General features: G+C 36.8%; 1 protein-coding gene across 16 annotated transcripts in view; it reads left to right on the top strand.

The window, feature by feature from the left end:
• EYA1 (EYA transcriptional coactivator and phosphatase 1) overlaps positions 1-24,003 on the top strand; it is a 350,405-nt gene extending 326,402 nt beyond the window's left edge. For all 16 annotated transcript variants that reach the window (XM_072734530.1, XM_072734522.1, XM_072734521.1 and 13 more), the window contains 4 exons: positions 435-549; positions 673-794; positions 5,368-5,468; positions 22,006-24,003. In XM_072734530.1, the coding sequence (XP_072590631.1) occupies positions 435-549; positions 673-794; positions 5,368-5,468; positions 22,006-22,086 (419 nt within the window). In that variant the 3' untranslated portion in view covers positions 22,087-24,003. The remainder of the gene's footprint in view (positions 1-434; positions 550-672; positions 795-5,367; positions 5,469-22,005) is intronic.
• The last annotated feature ends 563 nt before the right edge of the window (positions 24,004-24,566 follow it).

Here is a 24,566-nt window from a genome sequence, read left to right on the forward strand (position 1 = left end):
TAACAGATCCAGGCTTATATTCTATGAGTTTAGTACCTTGATTGGATAGAAAAATATTTTCCCCAATAGATTCAGCAAAAGTTCCAAGACTGACTTGAACTGGCCAACCCATAGTCATACACCTACCCTGAGAGCCAGAGTGGAGGGTTGGCTCTATCCAAACTCCATGATGAGAGGAATGGTGTGAGCAGACTCCTTAAAAAGAAGAAATGACTTCTGTAACCAGGGGAAGGGAATGCTAAGAATGCAAAATCAAGAGATGTTTCCTATGGTACTATATAAACATGTGTCAAATGGATGCTCGTATGTGAAAAATTATTCTATATACTATAAAGCTTGAGGGTGATATTAAGAATAGTATTAAATGTTTATTATTTATAAAGTTGAATAGACACATTGGTGAGGAAGGAATTCATGTGCTTTTAAATTCACAGGCCTGCTTGGTCCAGCCAAGAGGGAAGCCTGGCTGCAGCTGAGGGCTGAGATTGAAGCCCTAACAGACTCCTGGTTGACACTGGCCCTGAAAGCACTCACGCTCATTCACTCCCGGTAGGCTGTCCCCTAGTCACTCCATGGTGCTTTTGCTGGAAAACAGCCTTTACTCCTGTTTGTTCATTTTGGAGATTCATTTTTCAACAGTCTTCTTTTTTTCCTTTTTTTCTGTTCTCATAGGACGAATTGTGTGAATATTTTAGTAACAACTACTCAGCTTATCCCAGCATTGGCAAAAGTCCTGCTATATGGATTAGGAATTGTATTTCCGATAGAAAATATTTACAGTGCAACAAAAATAGGTGAGCTGCTTTTATTTTATTTTATTTTATACTTGACTCTTTTCCCTCAGGCTAATAAAAGTGAAAGGCAGTAAATGAGACTTTTTTTTTTTCATAATGTTAGGTGTCAGCAAACTAGAAGAAGAATTTAATTTTATTGTCAGAATTGGCTTTACACATGAAGAGAAATATAAATCAATTCATGCTGATTAATTCAAAAAATTTTATTTCACTGACATTAAGACCTATGTACTTTAGCTATTGCCAATTGAGCATCAATTCTGGATTAATCTCTTACTTTCCTTTAGATAACATCAACAAAAATATTTAATAAGCCAAAACAAATACTAGTATAGAGATCTACAAAGTAGAAATGAAACAATTCTAATAGCTTTCTTTATAATCACTGAAACTATTGGTTTTTTTTTTTTTTTTTTTTTTGCTTTATTTTAATTCAACATGCATAAACAGTTGAGTTCCCATTTTCATTATCGGGATACCAAAAAAAATTTAAGTTCACAAAAGAAGGAATCACAGTTGGTGAAAGAAGACTAATGTGAAATTTGGTTAGGATATAAACTAAGACAGAATAAAAAGTGAGATAAAAAGACGTGATTCCTGTTCTTACAGAATTTGCCATCTAATGGGAGAAGGAGACATCTAAATAATTGTAATATGACAAAGAAGTATGTAAATGAGCATTTATCATATATTCAGTAGATGCCCAGAACTGTACTAAGCATTTTACCTATTAAAAACAATCTTCACAGCCTTTCCATTTTACAAATGTGGAAACTAAATCTCAGAAACTTAATTGTCCAAGTTAACAGCTGGTAAAGGTAAGGGTCAAACTAGGTCTGTTTCCAGGGTTCAGACTCCTTTCCATACCATAGGAAGTTCTACTACTAAGTGCCTGAATGTCCAAGTTAACAGCTGGTAAAGGTAAGGGTCAAACTAGGTCTGTTTCCAGGGTTCAGACTCCTTTCCATACCATAGGAAGTTCTACTACTAAGTGCCTGAATGTGCACTTGAATGAGGAAACATTCACTCCCAGCCAGGGGGAGGTAGAGGGCATGTGTCAACGAAGCCTAAAATGAGGAAATGGCATTTGAGCTGGGTATAGAAGGATACCTCAGGGTTTAGAAAATAGATGGGCTAGTGAGAGCAGACGGACAGATATTAAAATGTGTTCCCTGCTAAGGGACTTGTAAATGATCATGGGTCATGGGAAGCTGAAAGCTAGAAAAGTAGACTTAGGCCTAGACATTCATGGCCTTGTTTATTACCCTAATAAGATGTTATTTTAGTGAGTCCTGGAGAAGCGGGATGAGGATCCTAGTAGGTGGGAAGAAGGTTGTTTCTGGCTGCTCACCTCTATCTAAAGAAAAAAGGGTAAAAATGGAATCTAATTCTCCATCTAACTATACTTGTATATCTCCTAAATTATTGCTAAAGAATTACTTTCATAATTATTCGTCTGACTTCCCTATCAGACTGTAATATCCTTGTTAATGGAGTCTATCTGTGCTGCTTGTCATTGTAGCTATGGGGCCCAACACATAGTAGGTGCTCAATAAATGTTTAATGAAATGGATGAGTAAACGGTTGTTTCTTTTGAAGAAGGCTGATACAGAGGTTCCTTTTAAACACTTGTGTCAGTGATGATGCTATTGACTAATGGGGAAAATCAGGTGTGATGGGAAAGATAAGAATTTGATTTTATCAGTGTTGAGATGAAGAACCTGTGAGATATTCAGATAGCCCTGCCAAATTGGAAATAACTAGAGTTGGAGAATGATGCTTTCTGAGAAGCACCAAAAACAGAATGCTAAAAGATACTTAGAGAAAGGAATATACCAAATAGAATTCCTGGTTTAGCCCAAGTAACCAGAATTTTTATATGTTCTCATGTCCATAAAAATAACAGTTTGCAGTAAGATATATATGCTATCCATAACAATAAAGAGGAATCATACTGTGTTTTGTAGACAGGAGTCCATGCATGGTAAACGTTTATCGGCACATGAAAGAACAATTTCCAAAGAAGCTATAGAATGGAAGGGGTAGTGCTTAACTTCCCAGAAGGAAAGAACAAGTAGTGTATTACATGTCTTGCACATTGAACCTTAATCCCAAATATTTTAAATAATTTCAAAAATATTTATTGAAGGGGATAACAAAATTATACTAACAAGTATATATTAGATATCTGTAATGGGCATTTTGTTTGTGATATTGAACTTAAATTTTTATCAATACAGAATAAAAAGATTGGGAAAAAAGTGGTAGAAATTACCTCAAAACCAGAGGTAAAAATCACTTTTCTATGGTATTTTTATATTTTAATTTTTTTAAAAGATTATATTTATTATTTTATTCATGAGAGACACAGAGAGAGCCAGAGACACAGGCAAAGGGAGAAGCAGGCTCCATGGGGGGAGCCCGACATGGGACTTGATCCCCGATCTCCAGGATCAGGCCCTGGGCTGAAAGCAGCGCTAAACCCCTGAGCCACCTGGGCTGCCCCTCTATGGTATTTTTAATAAGAAAAGTAAATGGGGCACCTGAGTGATTCAGTCAGTTAAGCTTCCTACTCTTGATTTTTGACTCCAGTCATGATCTCTAGGTCGTGAGATCAAGCCCCACATTGGCTCCAGGCTGGGCATGGAGCCTGCTTAAGATTCTCTCAAAAAGAAGAAAAATAGAGCTTGAAATTCCTGTAGTTTTCCTAATTTTGCCATCAGATGAGATATAATTTGGGAGTCATTGCAGAAAACTCAGGAATTTCCTTATAAGCAGCAGTCATTTGAGGAGATGACTAGTATCTCGTTTGGCAGAGTTACGATGTTCTAGATAAAATGGATGCATCAAAATGAAAATTTCATGTAGGATCTCTAACTTCTAATAGTCCGCTTCAATTTTTCCATCATTATGATGGAAAACATCTATGTGACCCAGAATTCACAGTGAAGCCTAAAGGAGATAGTATATAGGCAAGAATTTTTTTTTTTTTTTTTTTTTTTTTGGTCCACCACAGCTTTACCTTTAAATAACATTGAGTTTACCTTCCATTTCCCATGAAAGGGAAACTTGGCAAAAACACATAAACATTTCCCTCTAAGGAGGGAAAAAAGTTTCATGACATCTAAGTCTGTGGTTGTATATTTTTGCAGTGAAAACTACACTTTGTATTTGTTTCTTAAAGTGATTTAATATTTCACAGTTTAGTGGGCAGCTAAAGAAGCATTGAAATTACATCCTTTGAATAAGGCTGGCCCGAATTTCGTTCTGTCAGATGCAAACCAGAGATTTTAGTGCAAAATACAAATATAAAGCAGACATTTGTTTAAGCAAACAAGCAATTTGTTCGTGAGTATATCTGATCCTTATTTGAAAGAGATGCGGCTCAGCTCAGCCATTTACATTTGAAAACTATAAACTGTCCCATTGTCCATTAAAATGACCCTGTTGGCAGCCGGGAACTTGGAACAGCAGTTTCTTCTCTAAAGGAGCAACAATGACTGCATTAACTGCAGGGATGTGCCGCCAGAGAGCCCAAACGAAGTCTTGACATGGGAAAGATAATAGATAGATAAAGGTATTCTGTTACCTTTATCCCGCTTTGCCTTTAGGAAAGTGCTTTATTGGACATTAGATGCCTGGGTAGGGCAGGCGCGATCTCTCTATAGTACCCCAAATTACCTGACATTTATTTCAGAAACAGTTTTACCAGAATATTTCAAGTAAACACATCAGGTTTGGCAGAGAGCTGGGGCAGAGAGGGGAGGGGCTTTCATTCAAATAGAATCCCAACTGGAAAATGAAGGAATAAACGGATTCCACCGTTTGATTTTTCCTGCTATAACAAAACCAGTTAGTAGTTTTTTTCCACCTTCCTTCTGAATAGACTTCATGGATCAGATATTATTTTCAGAGTTTGGTAGATCATGAAACATTTTTAAAAATCAAGTTCAAGTATGTTGCCAGAATCGTATGCCTTTGTTGAGTCTCAGCTTAAAGTACTTAAAGGAAAGTATTGCTGTAAAAATGGTATTTTTCCCAAATGCTATACTGTGATTGACTGGATCCTACTTTTAAATAAACGAGCCCTTGGGAAAAGAATACTAAAATTGTCAATTTCCTGGTGGCTCAGTCGGTTAAGCATCTGCCTTGGGCTTGGGTTGTGATTATGGGGTCCTGGGATCTAGCCCTGAGTCTGGCTCCCCACTCAGCCAGGAGTCTGCCTCCCTCTTCCTCTGCCCCTTCTCCTTTTGTGTGCTCTCTCTTCCTCTCTCTCTCTCTCTCTCCCTTTCTCTCTCTCAAATAAATGAAAAAATAAAATAAAGCTGACAATTTCCAAGGGACAAGTCATCCATTACATAATTTACAATTTGTAATTTACAAATTACAAATTTGTAAAATTTGCCGTTCCACATTTTACCCAAATGGCATCTAAAAGCACTCTTCTCCAGTTTGTACAAATAGGATAGAGTTGAATCAGAAGCATAAAGGAAGTATTTCATATAAAAGTTCAAGTGCTGTAGTGCTGAGTTACCTGAACTTTAATTTTTTGTAATTTATTTGTATTCATTAGGAAAGGAGAGCTGTTTTGAGAGGATAATTCAAAGGTTTGGAAGAAAAGTGGTGTACGTCGTTATAGGAGATGGTGTGGAAGAAGAACAAGGAGCAAAAAAGGTCAGTGTTCCTTGATGGTGCATCTCATGCCATTTAATTTTTTAGTCTGCAGAATGCTCATAGCTGGATCATGTAAACAAGTTCCATTTCTCAGAAACTAACTACAAATGTGTTCAGAACCATAAGCAATGAAAAAAGGATGGAGGAGAATTAAATAAACATGATCTTTTTGAAGAGCGCCCTATCCAGACTCCAAGGTCATGGATGGTGGGTCTTCACAGAACGTAGACTTTTAAGCAGAAAGGAAGGTTTAGTGCTGCAGCCGTCATCCAGAACAGAGAAGACACATTTGCTGTGCTCACGTGAGCATGTCCCATTCTGCCCCAGGGCAGACATTGCCAAGGGATTACAACCTACCTGAGCCTGCATTCAGCCAAAGAACCTTCTAAACCTCACTTCAGAAAGACTCGACCAGTTGGTAGGAGCTGGTTTGCCAAACTGATTGCTGTCCTAGAGCACAGTGCCTTCTATTTTCACAAGGTCAGCACCTCACCCCTCTTGGGATGCTCGGAAAGGAAGGGCATGGATCCAACTCTGGTCCCTTGACTCCCAGTTTGTCTGTCATACACCTTTTTATTCTCCTACATGCCTGCAAGTGTAATTGTGCCATTTGCCTCAGCAAAAGCTTTCCATTAATGTATTTCACTGCATTTTAAAAGGAGGGGAGGAGGAGGGGACCACTCATGGTCTAGTGCCAGCCTACCTGTTCAATCTTCCTCACCTTCAGCCATGCCCAGCACTTCCTCGCAGCTATAGCCTCTGCTCGGAATGCTCTTTTCCCCAATGCCCTGCTGTCACTGTCTTCCTCATTTTTCAAAATCCAGTTCCTGTAACCACCTTTTCAATTCCCCTTAGCACTTAGTTAGAGTAGTACTCATAGTACTCACTCACACTTTAATTGGAGAAGTTGGATTCTTGGATTCTTGAGCAGACAGCCTGGGTTTGAATGATAGCTCCACTGCTTACCAGTTCTGTGACTTGGAACAAGGTATTTATCCCTCCTCTTTCTCTTTCCCTCTCGATAAATGGCAGTTATAACAGCATCTAGCTCCCTGGGATTAGATTTAGTTAAGATGTAAAACCCATAAAACAGAACCTGGTACATATAAAATGTGCAACAAATGATAGCATTGTTATTATTTTTGGATACATCTGTTTCAGCAGTAAAAGGTGAGCTCAAGAGGTAGGGATTTTTGGGATCCCTGGGTGGCGCAGCGGTTTAGCGCCGGCCTTTGCCCCAGGGCACAATCCTGGAGACCCAGGATCAAATCCCACGTCGGGCTCCCGGTACATGGAGCCTGCTTCTCCCTCTGCCTGTGTCTCTGCCTCTCTCTCTCTCTGTGACTATCATAAATAAATAGAAATTAAAAAAAAAAAGAGGTAGGGATTTTTATTTTGCTTAGTTTGTTGTTTGAGACTTTGTTTTCCACTTTTTTTTTAACACACTCCCTAAATCTTGGCACAGTCACACAGTCATACTCTCTAAATATTTTTTAAAATGAAAAGCATTAAATAATTTATGAGGTTAACCAGTAGAATTATTTTCCCTTCCTTTCCCTGCACACTGACTCATAGATATCACTGTATATTTCCATGAGAGATGCAACAAATCAGCTCTTCTGGAGTATTCCAGTATACACCAGAAGTGACCCCCAAGTCACCAGATCATATATGCAGCATTAAGCATGACAGATGGCCAACCTTCTTATAGAGCCTAAAGATGACTTAATTCACCTTCGGTGCCTCTGAATTCTACTAAAACATAGAAATGGACCCTAATTTTGTAAATAATAGATTATTTAATTCATACACATTGATATTGTACCCTGGATTACATGCTCCCCACATGGGATTGGTGCAGACAGAAACTCACATACACTTCAGATCCAGTAGAGGTTGATGCAAAGCTGCCTTTGCCCTATAACCACTAGTTCTGACATTCCAACTTCACCAGTGGGCAACCACCATGATCATTAGGTACATCTCTCAGCCCTTTGGGCTGTTTTCTTAAAACGAAAATTTTCCCAGATTAAATTAGAATACCCCAAACTCAACCCCGGAGAGTTAAGGAGAATGTTTGATGGGAATCCAGACTCAAGTCATCTTCCTGGGAAAAGCCTCTGGAATCCCCCATGCCATTCCTAGACAGGACTTCCTAGTGGCTAGCAGGATAGATGTGCACATTTCATCAGCGTAGAAGTGAGGCCCAGGGCCAAAGATGTGCATCTGACCCCTTGGCTTCTAATCCTCCCTCTAGTAGTCACCAAAAAGTTTAGTTTCAGGACAAGGTTGCCAAAATGTGGCTTTCTAGCTTGTGGTAGGCAGAAGGGTGCTTACAAAAGTGATGGTTTGCCTGTGCATCCACAGGCAAGCACAGGCAAAGTTGCTTCCTAAATCTTTCAGAGAGGGGGGTTTCTTCGATGTTCTTCATGGGTGAATATAACATGGAAGAAGTAAAGGAATTCTTGGTTTAATGTTAGAATTGAGAATAGTAATGCAGCTAAATGCATTTGCTCTCTCTGCAGAACCATTAAAACGATTTCTAGTGTTTAAATATGTTATTCTTTTTATTCAGAACAAACACACCTGTGCCAAAAAGAATTAGGCAGCTGCCTATGAAGAACATCCTTTGAATTTTTTGACTGTGAATGAGTATTCTTAGCTTCAGTATTTGCATTTTTCCTTTCAGGAGGCAGATAGCACTATTCAAGTGGTTTCTTTTCTAAGTTTGCAGTCATGATTAAAATTTTAAAAATACTTTTAAAAAAAGTATTCTAGTTTGTGAGCATATTAGATTATTAAATAAAATAGTGAACCAGTCAAGTTCTGCAAGTTTGAGCACTAAAATGTTTTGCAAAGATCAGAACATTTTACAGTTTTTCTAAATCAATTTTAACCATTTTAGCTTGTCTCTCTCAGTTTCCTAAGTCTTTTCAAAAATCTAATAGAACATTCTTTCTTTCTCCCTGTAGAGATGTCTTTCATCTCTCTAAATCATGTTCTTTTGCTTGGGGTAGTTACTTTTTTCAAGCTCAGAAATGAAACCAGTAAGCATTCCGCCAGTTGCCTGTTTCGTTATGGTCAATTGAAGTCTGTTCTGTCATCTTTGTTCTCTTTGCCAACATAGTCCCAGGGCTTTCCTCAGTAATTTTATCTAATTCTGTAATTCGTATCATTAAAACACACCCCATCAAAGGGAAAAAGTTAAAATTACCTCCGTTTATTTAAAAGAAACACTTTATTCCAGAAAGATCTCTTGAAAGAGTTTTCTGTAGGCACCTTCATTCCTAGAAAGACTGCAGAGAACGTGAGAATAGCCATCTACCTGTGGATATCTTTCTCTGACCTGTGTCTTTTGTTGTCAAAATCTGCCAGGCTTTCTTTTTCATCACAGAATTCTGTTTCCCTAATACAACATGCTTTGAGGGACAATAATGGGCATCTGTATGATTAAAAAAACAAAAAAGTCAAAATGGGAATAATAGCCTTCTGCATACCAAGAGCAATTTTCAGTTCTAGAGTAAAAGTGGCCTTGTTTTACGACTCTACAACCAAGCTTACTGTACTTACTCTTCAGGTGACTACTTAAGATAAATCACTTGGGAACACCAGGGAGAAAATGGCAGGCCTCCATTATTCCGCATTATGGCAAAGACTTCATCAACAGATGTCCATTTCATTTATTTATTTATTAGATCTTTTTCATATAGCTGACATACACTGTTACGTTAGGTTCAGATGTATAGCACAGCGATTCCACAACTCTATACATTTTACTGTGTTCCTTAAAAGTGTAGCTGCCATCTGTCACCGTGCAACACTATTACAATACCATTGATTACATTCCCTGTGCTGTACCTTTGATCACCTTGACTTATTCATTCCATAACTGGAAGCCAATATACCTCGCACTCTGCTTCATCTGCTCATCCAGCCTACCCTTGTCACCTCTGGCAACCACCAGTAAATTCTCTGAATTGATGGGGCTATTTCAGTTTTTTTGATGGTTTATGTTTTGTTCTTTAGATGCCACATGTAAGTGAAATCATATGGTATTTGTCTTTCTCTGACTTATGTCACTTAGCACTTAGGTCACCCTCTAGATCCATCATATTGCCGCAAATGGTTAGATCTCACTTTTTTATGGCTGAGTCATATTTCTTAATATATATACACACACCACATCTTCTTTATCCATTCATCTGTCAATGGACACTTAAGTTATTTCCACATCCTGACTATTGGAAATAATGCTGCAGTAAACATAGGGATGCATGTATCTTTTTAAGTTAGTGTTTTTGTTTTCTTTGGATAAATACTCATTAGTGGAATTACTGGATCATATGTAATTTGTATTTTAAATTTTTTGAGGAACCTCCATACTTTTTTCCACAGTGGTTGCACCAATTTACATTTCCACCAACAGTGCATGAGGGTTTCTTTTTCTTCACATTCTCACCAAGACTTGTTATTTCTTGTCTTTTTGATATCAGCCATTCTAATAGTAACAGATAATAGATCATTGTGGTTTTCATTTGCATGTCCCCCATAATTAGTGATGTGCTGAGCATCTTTTGATGTGTCTAATTGTCATCTGTATATCTTCTTGGAAAAATGTGTATCCTCTGCCCATTTTTTAATCAAATTATTTGTTCTTCTGGTGTTGGCTTATCTAAGTTCTTTATATATTTTAGATAACACCTTATCAGATGTATCATTTGCATATATCTTCTCTCATTCATGTGTTCCCTTTTCATTTTGTTGATTCTTCCCTTTGCAATGCAAAAAGCTTTTTATTGTGGTGTGGTCCCAAGAATTTTTGCTTTTGTTTCCCTTGCCTAAAGAGACATCATCTAGCAAAATGTTACTAAGGCCAATGTCAGAGAGATGACTACCTATGTTTTCCCCCAGGACTATGGTGGTTTCAGGTCTCACATTCAAGTCATTCTTCCATTTTGAGTTTATTTTTTGTGTGTGGTATAAGCAAGTATTCTTTTATGCATAATGGTTCAATTTCCCCAGCACCGTTTATTGAAGAGACTGCCTTTTCCCTTTTCCCTTTGTTGTAGAATAATTGACCATATGCATATGGGTTTATTTCTGGGCTGTTTTGTTCCATTTATCTATGTGTGTGTGTTGGTGCCAGCACCATACTATTTTGATTACTGCAGCTTTTATAGTTTACCTTGAAATCTAAGATGCAATACCTCCAGCTTTGTTCTTCTCTCTCAAGACTGCTTTGGCTAGTCAAGATCTTTTGTGGGTCTATACAAAGTCTAGTACTAAATGTTCTAGCTCTGCGAAAAATGCTATTGCTATTCCAATATTGGTTGCGCTGAATCTGTAGATTGCTTTGGATATTATGGGAATTTTAACAATATTAAATCTTTGAATCCATGAGCATGGAATATCTTTTCATTTGTTTGTATCATCGTCAATTTCTTTAACCAGTGTCTTATAGTTTTCAGAGTACAGTTCACTCATCTCCTTGATTAAGTTTATTCCTAGGTGTTTTATCCTTTTTGGTGCAATTGTAAATGGAATTGTTTTTAATTTCTTTTGCTACTTCATTATGAGTTCTAATAGTTTTTTGCATGGGTCATTAAGGTTTTCTGTGTATGGTATCATGTCATCTGCAAATAGTGACAATTTACTTTTTCCTTACCAATTTGGATGGCTTTTATTCTTGTCTCATTGCTGAAGCTAGGACTTCTATTTTAGTCTGTTTATCTTTTACTTCTAATTATTCTACATTGAATAAGAGGGAGAGTAGTGGACATCTTGTCTTGTTCCTGAGCTTAGAGATAAAGCTCCCAGTCTTTCACCATGTAGTATGATGTTTCCCATGGGTTTATTATATATGGCCTTTGTTATATGGAGGTATGTTCCTCGGATTCTACTTTGTTGAGAGTTTTATCATGAATGAATGTTGAATTTTTTCAAATGCTTTTTCTGCATTTTTTTAGCTTGCAAACTGAGAAAATTTTTATCCTTGATTTTGTTAAATGCAGTGATCACTTTGATTGATATCCAGATATTGAAGCTTCCTTGCATCCACAGAATAAACCATGCTTGATTTTAATGTATTGTTGAATCCTTTTACCAATTAAAGATCCTTTTAATGTATTATTGAATGTCATTTACTAATTTTTATTGAATATTTTTACATTTCTGTTCATCAGGAATATTGGCCTGTAATTTGGCGGGGTGGGTGGGTGTGTGTGTGTGTGAAGGGGTGGGGAGGTGATATATAGTGTCTTTGCCTGGATTTGGCATCAGGGTAATTCTGGTCCTATAAAATGTATTTGGAAGCTTTTCTTCCTCTCTGTTGGGAATACTTTCAGAAGAATAGGTATTAACTTTTCTTTAAATGTTTGATAGAGGGATGCCTGGGTGGCTCAGTGATTGAGCATCTGCCTTTGGCTTAGGTTGTGATCCCAGAGTCCTGGGATCAAGCCCATATCAGGCTTCCTGTGCGGAGTCTGCTTTTCCCTCTGCCTATGTCTCTGCCTCTCCTTGTGTCTCTCATGAATAAATAAATAAAATCTTTTTTAAAAAGTTTGATAGACTACTCACTTCAGTAGCACATAAACTAAAATTGGAACAAAAAATGCTTGATAGAATTCACCTGTAAATCCATCGGGTCCTGAACTTTTGTTTGTTGGAAATTTTTTTTTTTTTTAATTTTATTCTATTTATTTATGATAGGCACACAGTGAGAGAGAGAGGCAGAGACACAGGCAGAGGGAGAAGCAGGCTCCATGCACCGGGAGCCTGACGTGGGATTCGATCCCAGGTCTCCAGGATCGCGCCCTGGGCCAAAGGCAGGCGCCAAACCGCTGCGCCACCCAGGGATCCCTGTTGGAAATTTTTTATTACTGATTCAATTTCATTATTAGTAATCAGTCTGCTCAGATTTTCTATTTATTCCTGATTATTTTTAGATTATATATTTCTAGGAATTTATCCATTTCTTCCACATTGTCCAGTTTGTTGGTATATGATTTTTCATAGCAGTCTCTAATTATACTTTATTTTTATAGTGTAGGTTGTTAATTCTCTCCTTTCTTTTTTATTTTATTTATGTGGATCCTCTTTTTTCTTGATAAGTCTGACTAAAGGTTTGTCAGTTGTTTAACTTTTCCAAGATCCCGCTCTTGGTTTTGTTGATCTTTTCTATTTTTTTTTAAGTCTATTTTATTTCCAGTCTGAACTTTATTATTTCCTTCTCCACACTGGGCTTTATACTTATTTAAGTGTAAGGTTAGATTATTTGAGATTTTCCTTATTTCTTGAAGAAGGCCTGAATCACTATAAATTTTCCTCTTGAAAGTGCTTTCACTGTGTCCTAAAGATTTTAGACCTTTGTGTTTTTATTTTCACTTTTATTTTTTATTTCCTCTTTAATTTCTTTGTTGACCCATTAGCCTCCACATCATTTTTTCCAGTTTTTTCTTGTAATTGATTTTAGTTTTATACTGTTGTGGTCTGAAATGATACTTGAAATGATTTTAATCTTCTTAAGTTTATTGAGACTTGTTTTGTGGCCCAACATGTGATCTATCCTGGAGAACATACCAAGTACACTTGAAAATAACATGTATTCTATGGTTTGGGCATGGAATGTTCTGTATATATCTATTAAATCCATCATATCTAATGTGTCATTTAGAGCCACTATTTCTTTGTTAATTTTCTGTCTGAATGATCCATTCATGTAAGGGGGTTATTAAAGTCCTCTACTACTATTATATTACTGTCATTTTTTTCCCCCTTTGTGTCTGTTAATAGTTGTGTTATGTATTTAGGTGCTCCAGTGTTAGATACATAAATATTTAGAATTGGTTTTTTTTTTAATTTTTTTTAATTTTTATTTATTTATGATAGTCACAGAGAGATAGAGAGAGAGGCAGAGGGAGAAGCAGGCTCCATGCACCGGAAGCCCGACGTGGGATTCGATCCCGGGTCTCCAGGATCGCGCCCTGGGCCAAAGGCAGGCGCCAAACCGCTGTGCCACCCAGGGATCCCAATATTTAGAATTGTTATATCCTCTTGTTGGATTGATCTCTTTATCACTGTGCAATGCCCTTCTTTGTTTTATAGTCTATTTTTGTCTGATATAAGCATTCCTATTTTTGTCTGATATAAGCATTCCTACCCCAGCTTTTTTTCCATTTGCATGGAAAATCTTTTTCCATCCCTTTACTTTCAGTTCATATGTGTCTTTAGGTCTAAAGTGAGTCCCTTGTAAACAACATATAGATATCTTTTTTTTTTATCCATTTCTTCACCCTGTGTCTTTGGATTGGGGCATTTAGACCATTTAATTATTGATAGATATGTACTTAGGGCCATTTTGTTCATTGATTTCTGATTATTTTTGTAGTTCTTCTCTGTTCTTCTCTTGCTCTCTTTCCTTGTGATTGGATTTTTTTTAGCGACATGTGGCTCTTTTTCTCTTTTTTCTTATGTATCTGTTATTAGCTTTGGTTTGTGGTTACCCTGAGGTTTATATATATTATCCTAAGTATATAGCAGCCTGTATTAAGTTGAAGATCACTTAAAATCAAATACATTCCGAAAAAACTTCATTTTTACTTCCATGTTTTATGCACGCTATCATAGTTTACATGTTTTTATTTTGTGAGTCCCCTTAACTAATTTTATAGATATACTTGATTTTGTTACTTTTGTCTTTAATCTTCATATTAACTTTATAAATGGTTATTCTACCTTTATGTTTACTTGTGAAATTTGTCCTTTCATAATTTTCTTCTAATTATGGCCTTTTTGCTTCCACTTAAGGACTCTAACATTTCTTGTAAGACCAGTTTAGTGGTGACGAACTCCTTTAATTTTTGTTTGTCTGGGAAACTATCCCTTCTTCAATTCTGAATGATAATCTTGCCTGGTATTCTTGGTTGTTGGCTTCTTTCCTTTTAGCACTTTCAATATATCATGCCACTTTTTCCTAAACCTGCAAAGTTTCTGCTTAAAAATTAGCTAATAACTTTATGAGGTTTTCCTTGTATGTAACTAAGTGCTACTCTCTTGCTACTTTAAAATTTTTCTCTTTAAACTTTGCCATTTTAATTTTTATATGTCATGGTATAGTCCTCATTGGTTCATCTTGTGTGGGATTCTCTGTGCCTTCTGAACCTAGATGTGTCTTTCCTTCCCTGGATTAGGAAAGTTTTCTGCCCCTTTATCTCACTCTTTTCTTTTTTGGATCCCTATAATACGAATGTTTGTTGGCTTGATGTTATCTAAGAGATCCTTTAACCTATCCTTATTTTTAATTTTTTTTTTTCTTTTTGCTATTCAGCTTAGGTGCTTTCCATTACTTTGTCTTCCAGATCACTGATCTATTTTTTTTTTCATCCTCTATTCTGCTGTCAATTCCTCCTAGTATATTTTTCATTTCAGTTATTCTCCAACTTTGATTCTTTGTTATATTTTCTTTTTGTTGAAATTCTGAGTTCATCCACTCCTCAGTCTAGTGAACATCTTTATGACCATTAATTTGAACTCTCTATGTTCTGAGGCTTTAAACTTGTTCTTTCTTTGGGAGCATAACCCTTTGTTTCCTCACTTTGTTCGACTCTCTCTGTTTGTTTATATGAATTAAGTAAAATAGCAATTTCCCCTAAACTTGAAGGAATGGTCCTGTGTATGGTCATCCTCTGTGTAGACTGTGTGTGCTTAGTGACTTTGGCTGGCCTGCTGGAGCTATGGCTGGCCTGGGCTTGGGGTCCCGGGGTACTCTGTGCTGGGGCTGCCCTGGTGGGATGGCCTGAGCTAGAGTAGTCACAGGTTGGGGCAGTCCTGGTGTTCTTTGTGTGGAAAGCAACCAGGCAGGATAGCTAATGTGGGTATAAGCCAGTGTATCTCAGGGTGTTCTGTGTAGGAGTACTCTGGCAGAGCAGCTAGAGCCAAGGCAGGCATGGGCCATGGCTTCTCTGGGTACCATGTGCTAGGACGCCCTGGCAAATCATCTACCACCAAAGTGGAGTGTTTTGTGCTTGTGTCACCTTGGCAAGATGACTGGAGCTGTAATGAGCATGCATATACTGCAATGGAGTCACCTTGGTGGGAGAGCTGGGGCTCCAACGGGCTAGGGGCTCACTGAAGTGGTGAGTCATCTATGATGTCCAGACCCTGCTTCTTTCCATGCTATCAAGGTGGAAGGGGAACATAGACCATGGCATTTGACCACCACTCCACTGCAGATTTTCAGCAGCTCCCTCACTGCTTGGTGGAATTCTAGGGCAAGATCCTTTATATTCTAGTTGCACTTTAAACTGCAGTTTTTTGTGTGCCCCAGGATGGACAGATATGTTCAAGGTTGCTTGGTACTATTCGTCCCTGCTGCTATTCATAGCATTGGAGGTGGGGCTTCATGTCTCTTTTTCTTTTGCCATTTCCTGTGTGGTCTGTCTTTTGTTGTGCAGAAGGTGTTCAGTCAACTCTCAGTTCTTCAGAAGATATTGCTAAATAAATAAGTGCCTATTTGATGTGTTCATGGAGGAGGTGTGTTCAAGGTCTTCCTGCATTGCCATTTGTATACTAGACAAACTAAAAAAAAATGTTCATTTTAAATGTGAACTCCAAAATTTGTTGAAATCCAAGATGAAGTAGAGAACCTGATTGATAATGCTGAATTCTAAGTGAATTATTCAGGAGAAAAATGAGAGAGCTGCCTTTGGAAAAAAAAAAAAAAAAGTAAAAAAGTAACATTTTTAATGAATTTTTTTGCTTATATAATTTGAGACCTGGGGATTACTAACACCAACTATGGTGAATTTTAATGAGAACATTATGTACGCCAGGTCCTAAACTGGATTTCACCCTTGTTCTTAAAGAATTCACATCTGTCTAGAATAGAAGCCAGATATACAAATAATAAAAGAGCAATGCTGTGCAATAAATTTCATCATGAATTTTTAGAAAACTCTATTCTCCAAGATCTTTTTTTTTACAACTTAGGAAGTATTTTTACCTCCAGATGCAAATTCTCCACAGATAACATGAAAGCACAGTTGTTTTGTTGGTTTATATATATATATATATATATATATATATATATATATATATATATATATATACACATACATACACACACACAAATGGTAACTACACACTTTTTTCTGTACCTGCCTTTTTTTTTAACAATATATCCTGGGGTAGTCATTCCATATCAATACATGGAGTTCTCTATCTCTAATTGTTTTAAATGTCTGCATTGGTATTCTGTTACATAGATGTGCTGTATATACTTCAGTGAGTCCCTTGAGGCTAAATATTTAGGCGGTTTCCCATATTTACTACTACAAACAGTTCTGTAGTGAATGGTCTTTATGTTATTCAGGCAGGGGCAAGTGTATCTGTGGGATAAGTCCCAAGAAGTACAATACCTAAGCCCAAGGTTATGTCCTTTTGTGTTTAGCATCTTATAAATATATTCTTCAGCAAAATTCAACGTACATCTGAGTGTCTAAGCACACAGCTTTTTGTGTTAGTGATTTCCTATATAACTAGAAGGGATAAATGCAAAAAACTAGATGAGCAGGAAAGGTAACATAAAAGAATTTGGGAAGTTGCACATATGGACAAGACAAGAGGAGCAGGAAGGATGTGTCATTTTCCCATTAGTCAGGGAATATTTTGGTTCTAATCACCCCAAAACCTGTGCTACTTTCCAAGATTCTGGCTTTAGTATCCATTTCTCTCAATATATGCCTAGTCTTTTTGAAAATATTTTGTTTATTCATGAAAGGCAGAGACATAGGCAGAGGGAGAAGCAGGCCTCCTGCAGGGAGCCCAATGTGGGACTCAATCCCAACCCTGGGACCATGACCTGAGCCAAAGGCAGATGCTCAACTCTTGAGCCACCCAGGCAAATAGAATAATATGCTCATCAGTTTCAGCTATCATTTCCGTTAATATTTGTGGTTAGCCCTGTTTTCAGTCCCATGGCTCTAGTTACCTGATGGAGTATCTTCATTTAAGCAACCTATGCCATCCCATCTGAATATCAGCTAATGAACCCAGTTCACCCACACAAATTGTCTTTGGTGGTCCCTTCCTCCAACCCATCACCAAAATGCATGAATTGTTCCTTCATGTGGCTCCCATCCATTGTGCACATTCCATTTCCACTGTCCTGTGGCATAATTTCTCTGCTACTGGCCAGCCACACCTCCAACTATCTTCCCAGTGCTTCTACCTATAAAAACTTCCTTCCTTATTAGTCTTTATTATGAACATAACATTCTAGCCCCATCACTTCCAGACCAAATGCCCTGTTGATCCCACCTATCATCTTTGTCATATACCGACTCCTGACTGGGAGTCCATCTCCTTTTCATCTACCTAACCAGCTTTGCCCATTCTGCAAATTCAGTGAAGGCTCAACTTACCCTTTCCAGCATACAACCAAGATCTCCTCTCTCTCAATTTATTCATTGATTCTTTTTGTTTTATTGAGATATAATTGATAGACATCACTGTATAAGTTTGAGGAGGTATGTAGCATAATGATTTGAGTTACATATTATAGCAATCATTTCACAATATTAGTTAACATCTATCATATAGCTACAAAAAATGTAGTTTTTTTTAAAGTTTTTCCTTATGATGAGAATTCTTAGAATCTGTTCCTAAATTTCAAATATACTATAAAGCCATATTCTTTATCTTACAACCAGATCTTTCAGTCACTTTCATATAATCCCACCCTATGTCTGGTAGCCACAAATCTGATCTTTTTTTCTATGAGTTTGGGTTTTGTTTTCTTTTAAGATTCTAAATATAAGAAGATCATATGTTGCTTATGTTTCTCTGTCTGACTTATTTTACTAGGCATAAGGTCCATCCATGTTGTTGCAAATGGTAGGATTTTCATTTTTGTGGTTCAATAATATTCCATTGTATATGTATGCTACAACTCTCTTATCCATTCCCTCATCAGTGGACACTCAGGTTGTCTCCATGTCTTGGCTATTGTGAATAATGCTGTAATGAACAAAAGGGCACAGATATCTCTTCAACAATGTTTTTGTTTCCTTTGGATATATACCCAGAAGTGGAATTGCTGGATCATATGGTAGTTCTATTTTTTTTTTTTTTACACTCCCACCAACAGTACACAAGGGTTCCCTTTTCTCCACGACTTGCAAGCATGTTATCTCTTGTCTTTTTGGTGATATTCTCACAGATATAAGTTCTCATTGTGGTTTTGACTTGCAGTTCCCAGATTAGTGATGTTGAACACCTTTTCACGTATCTGTTAACCATCAGTTTATCCTCTTTGGAAAAACGTCTATTTAGGTTCCCTGCCCATCTTTAATTAGGTTATTAAACCAACATAATGGTTTACAGATTTTTTCCTCCCATTCTTTAGGTTGTCTCTCCATTTTGTTGATCATTTCATTTGCTATGCAGAAGTTTAGTTCAATGCAATCCATTTGTTTTTTTTGCTTGTGCTTTAGAGGCCATATCCAAAAAAAAAAAATCATTGCCAAGTTCCATGTCAAGCAGATTTTTTCCCATGGAGTTTTCTAATTTCTGGTCTTACATTTTAGTCTTTAATCCATTTTGAGTTAATTTGTGAGTGGTGTAAAGTAGGGGTCTAGTTTCATTTGTTTACATGTTTGCAGCCAATTTTCTCAGCACCATTTAATGAAGAGACTGCCTTTTTATCCACTGAGTATTCTTGGCTTCATTGTCAAATGTTATGTGACCATATATATGTGGTCTATTTCTAGGTAGTTGATTCTGTCTCATTGATCTATGTGTCTGTTTTTATGCCAGTACTATACTGTTTTTATTACCATAACTTTATAATATACCTTGAAATCAAGAAACGTGATGTTTCCCACTTTCTTTCTCACCATTGCTTTGGCCATTTTACATTTATCTTTTTCTATTTTTCTAAAATGCTATTGAAATCTTGATAGGAATTACAGTGAATCTATGGTTGGGTAGCACAGACATTTAAACAATATGAATTCTTCCAGTCCATGAACATGAGACACCTTTCCATTTGTCTATAGTAGTTTCTTTCATTAATGTCTTGCGCTTTTTAGTGTAGCTATTTTCCTTGTTTAATTCCTGTTTTTTTTTTTTTTGCAGGTAATTTGTCATTAGTACATAGAAACACATACAAAAATCTGTTAATTTTGTGTTCTGCAGCTTTTATTGAATTTTCTGGTTAGATCTAGCATTTGTATATAAAATCATGTAATATGTAGGCAATTTTTCATCCTCTTCAATTCTAATTCCTCTTCTTTTTCCATGTTGGTTCTTGTCAGTGGGGGCATAGGTCATGCATATTATTTTATACAGCTGCTGTAGCTACAATATTAATGTTATAGGCTTCATTAAGCCAAGACACAACCTTGAGTCATTTCCCCAAACTTTCATTTTATGGGTAAGCTGGGGCTCCAGGAAAACTAAGTCATAATTCAAAATTGCATAATGATTTTCCTTAAAAATGATGTGTCAGAAATGGACTTGAGATTAAGTAGTAAAATGAGCAGGTTGCTAAATGGTACATACTACATACACAATTTCAAATATGAGAATGCACATATAAAAGATATAGAAAAATATGGAGGCTATCTGGATAGTAGGATCAGAAAGGATTCACATTTCTCTATAAAACTGAAGTTCTACTTTATGCAAACATTTTACAGTACATGTGGATTTTTATTCTAATAACAGAAAAAGAAGGAAAGCTTTCTGTGTTATAACTACAAATATTTTCCAAATCTGATCTATATATCAGTCACTCAAATTTTCAGTGTCCTTCACTCAACAGAATTCAGAAGGGAGTGTGTTTTAAGCTATATACTATGGTGCTGATAATTTATACTGCTGGATTAAAAGGCCATTGAGAATAGTTAGGAGGCATTAGAGCATCTGGGCTTCAGATTCAGACCAGACCTGGTGTGAATCGAGTTGTTCACTCCTTACCAGCTGTTATTTAAACCTCTCTGCTCCTCCTCTAAGACTCAGTTTTTATTTCACTGATGAAAAAATTTATCATGGAGCAGGCCCTGCTCCATGTGGCTCCTGCAGCCAATCATGTCTTTCTCTCATATACAGCCAGCATCCTAACAGTGAACCTCTCCTTCATTCTCTGCCCTCTAACACACACAGCCACCAAGTGTTCTTCTGAATACTCATCCTTTCATACCTAGCTTAACTACTACTACTACCTCTTACCAAGTATTTCCCCAGTTTCTCAGGTAATGGGAACTGGCCTCCTCCTAGTCCTTTCATAACAGAGATAAAGGCTCATGATTGTTGTATATTTCTACTTCTCACCCAGACTGAGAGGGTGGACCAAGGCCATCTTCTATACCATCCCTGCAGAGGCAAAACAGACTGCATTACTTTTGATTAGAAAAACAGGAGTGAATGAATGCAAAGTTGCCAAGTAGATCATACTAAAACTTTGAAAAGAGATCTCTAGTACTCGATGCTGGACTGTTGTTTTGAAAAATACGGAGTCCAGAAAGGTCTACATTTGAATTGGAAAGTGGTATATGCTTTTGCATTATTAATAACTTAATAGTGTGCATTTCCAGAATACAACAGCTATGTGATTTACATCAAAATAGTTACTTGCTTCCATTTTTACCTACTAATTTGCTTCTACGTCAAATGCTTCTGTTAGTCTGATTTTAATTCCTTAGCGCTATAATTGCAAATTATACTCAGGCCTTCACCCTGTTTCTTTTGTTTAAAAAGCTGCTTTTCTATGGACTAAGTAGAATGTTGTCTTCTGAAAAATGGTTACTTTTCTCTTATTTGAAAAAAAGATTTGCTGATGCTTAAGTACTTACTATAGAGCTTTTGAGCAATAACAATTTTATAATCATGTTTTCATCCTTCATGGGTGAAGTAATCTCCTTTTCCTATCTCTGGCTAATTCAGGTGTTTTCTCATCATTTAAACTAGATTTTTAGATGCTTTTTAAACAACTACAAAAAAAATGTTATATAGTCACTGAAAATTTTCCCATATGGTAAAGCCATTTCAAGGTCAACGTGAAGAATCCCTAATGGAAGTAAATGGAAAAAAGCTGCTTCTTACAGGAGTAAAACTAAGTTTTGAAAAATATAAAATACTACCAGCTAAGGAAAACTGCTTTAACGTTCAGCCTTAAAAATCCACTGGCTATGTATTTTGAAAGGCAACCATTTTTGACAAAGTTTCATTCATAGCTACTGTATTTTATGTAAAGTTTGGACTTGGCACTCAAGTCACAGTGTAGATCGACTTCAGAAATATCCATCACTTTCTTAAAAGAAACAGACTCCAGATTATATTTTAAAATGCACTCCAGTAGTCTTAGGGGAGGATTAAGTTTGAATTTTTGTTTTAAACAGATGTGATGTTAAGATCTTCCCTGGCAGTTCTCACAATACTGAAAAAAGGGGATGAGCGTTGTAGCGAATTTCAAAAGCAGGTTTAAGGCTTCTTGCTGGGAGCACTGTCTGCCCTCACCGTGTGTCTGCCCCTTCCACAGCATGCGATGCCCTTCTGGAGGATCTCTAGTCACTCGGACCTCATGGCCCTACATCATGCCTTGGAACTGGAGTACCTGTAACGGCCACATAGCACTTTGAAACCGCACAACTGCCCTGTGACCAGGAAAATATCCAGCAGGCCTGAGTCCTGTGTCAGCGCTGGAGTACCCAACGTAGTGATTTCAACATGGTGACACACAGCTGCTGTCGTTCTTCACCTCTGCCCTTGTGGTAAATGAAGGACCACACCTATCTCTTCAGAACAGCTGTTGCCTCTAGTACTGTGAATCCAATGAAAATAAGCCATGAGAATGTTCTAGTACAGTGTGATGTGTCTTTGCCACATTAACTACGTGGTTCAAACCTGTGAAGAAAGGACCTGCAAACGCTTACATTGTTAGCATCTTCAATGTGACATAAACAGCTTCTCCAGTACAGCAAACTTGATTGCACATCAAAGACTGAAATGGGTTTCCTGAATCCGTGAGGGGATTTTCTTGTAAAGAAAGTTTACTTTTTTGGTGTCTCATACCCAGGGTAATCTGTACATCTCTACTTATTTATGAACAGACTTTTTAAAAACAGCTTTATTGAGGTATGATTCCAGCACCATACAATTCACTCAACCAGACTTTTTTGACATCAAATAATTGAAGAGACAGTAGCATCATAATAAGCGAGTAAAGGCCTTTGCCTCACGACACAGCAAGTACTTTGAATCTTAGCACATTGCAAAGTAGTTTAAAGTATGTCTAATTTAAACGTGTAATATGTACATCACTGAGACAATCATGTACAGAGAGAATTTTTGGTGTAAATTTGTAATAATGGATGATTCTTTTACATATTGTTTAGAAAATGATATTGAAAGGTAGCAATGCCTTGATAGTGAAGTATGAGGCGATGTGTGCACAAAGTCATGTGCAGTGCCTTATCGAAGTACTGGGTATAAATATGTAGATAATGGAAGTTTTTGTTTTTATTTTTAGATGATGTTGTCAAGACCAAAAGCATGGATGTTAATAGGATTTTGTTTTCCAAATTATTTTTCCCAATTTTTTTTAATGCTATTAGGAGGACCTTGGTAAAACAACACAGCAGTGTCTTAAATAATTTGAAAAAAAAAAAAAGTCCTCTTACAACCTCACTTTTTCATTTTCAACACTATTGTATTATATGTAACTACTTGAAAAAATTATGCAAATGCTTCTTCCCACAGAAAGAATGTAGATGATTGATAGATATATTTTATTAATAAAATGGTTCTTGAATTGGAGACTAGCAAAGTTTTTGTGTGCTCAGATTTTAGGGTCTGCATTTTCTTGCTTAAAGAAGGACATTACCACATATCTGGAAATCAACAAAATCTTTTTGATTGTCCCTTCTGTTTTCCTCCACCCTCCCTGGAAAGTTCATTGTGGGCAGTGGACATGGCCCGATCATCATCACCAAGGAAATATCACCAAGGTTATTCTTCATCTACATTAAGTATAAAGCATAAATCTGGGAAATAAAAATTGTCACCTCTGTTAGGCCATAAGACAGTTTCTCCAAAAGTGATGAGTTTGGGCAGTAGTTTTCATCTAAAGCCTTCCATTGTTATGAAATCATTTTTTGGATGAATTTTCTTTAATATTACATTGGGGGAAAAAAAAAACAAACACCAGCTTTAACCCAAAGTAGCTAAAAAGCTACTCTATCTTTTCCTGAAGTTTCATGTTGCTGCTAGAATTAGTTGTGAATTTTCCAAATTGTTTAACAATTGAATTTGGGGTTTTTTTTCCTTTTTTTTTTTTTTTTTTTTTTTGTTTGAAGCGAACAGAAGTTGACAATTTTTTAGCCTTTTCATTTTATGTTTTTGTACTCCACAGATTGGAAAGACAAAGTTTATCTTGGCTTTACTGTATAAAGGTGTGTTGTGTCCACAATTGTGTACAGAATTTTTCTTCATTAATTTTGTGTTTAAATTAATAAAATTGATTTGTGAAGTACTGTAAGTTCCTTGAATGCATTTTTTTATCTCATTTAGGAGAAATAGCAGGATCTTGGTTGCATTAGCATGCTTCTTGTCCAACAAAAGGAAGTGGTATGAAGCAATTGTAGTAATAATGGCTTTATCAGTCCTTGAGGGGACTAAACTAGAAGGGTAACAGCTGTTTCTCTGATCACTGTAAGATGAATAGAAAAGCTCTACACTTCTAAAACTATATAAACTGGACGACCCTCACTCAAATTTACTATAGAACGGAATTCAGCATCAAGAATCTTCGATTGACAGAGCATAGATTTAGCCATTTAAATACTGTAGGGACAGCAATATAAAGCAGTTTCATCTATAAAGAACACCCACAACATTTACCTCTAAAATTTGGCCAGATTCATCACTGACAGGGAGCTATAAAACAGCATAGCTTGCTTGCTCCTGAGATTTAATCTTAGAAACATAACATTCATACATACAAACACATGAAAAACCAAACCTGCAGTTATTGGACTCATTTATCAGGCCCATGATGTTCATTTTTCACAGGCGCACACCCAGGCAAGTGGCTTGAGTAAT

This window comes from Vulpes vulpes, chromosome 13 (genome assembly GCF_048418805.1).
Source record: "Vulpes vulpes isolate BD-2025 chromosome 13, VulVul3, whole genome shotgun sequence".
Lineage (NCBI taxonomy): Eukaryota > Metazoa > Chordata > Mammalia > Carnivora > Canidae > Vulpes > Vulpes vulpes.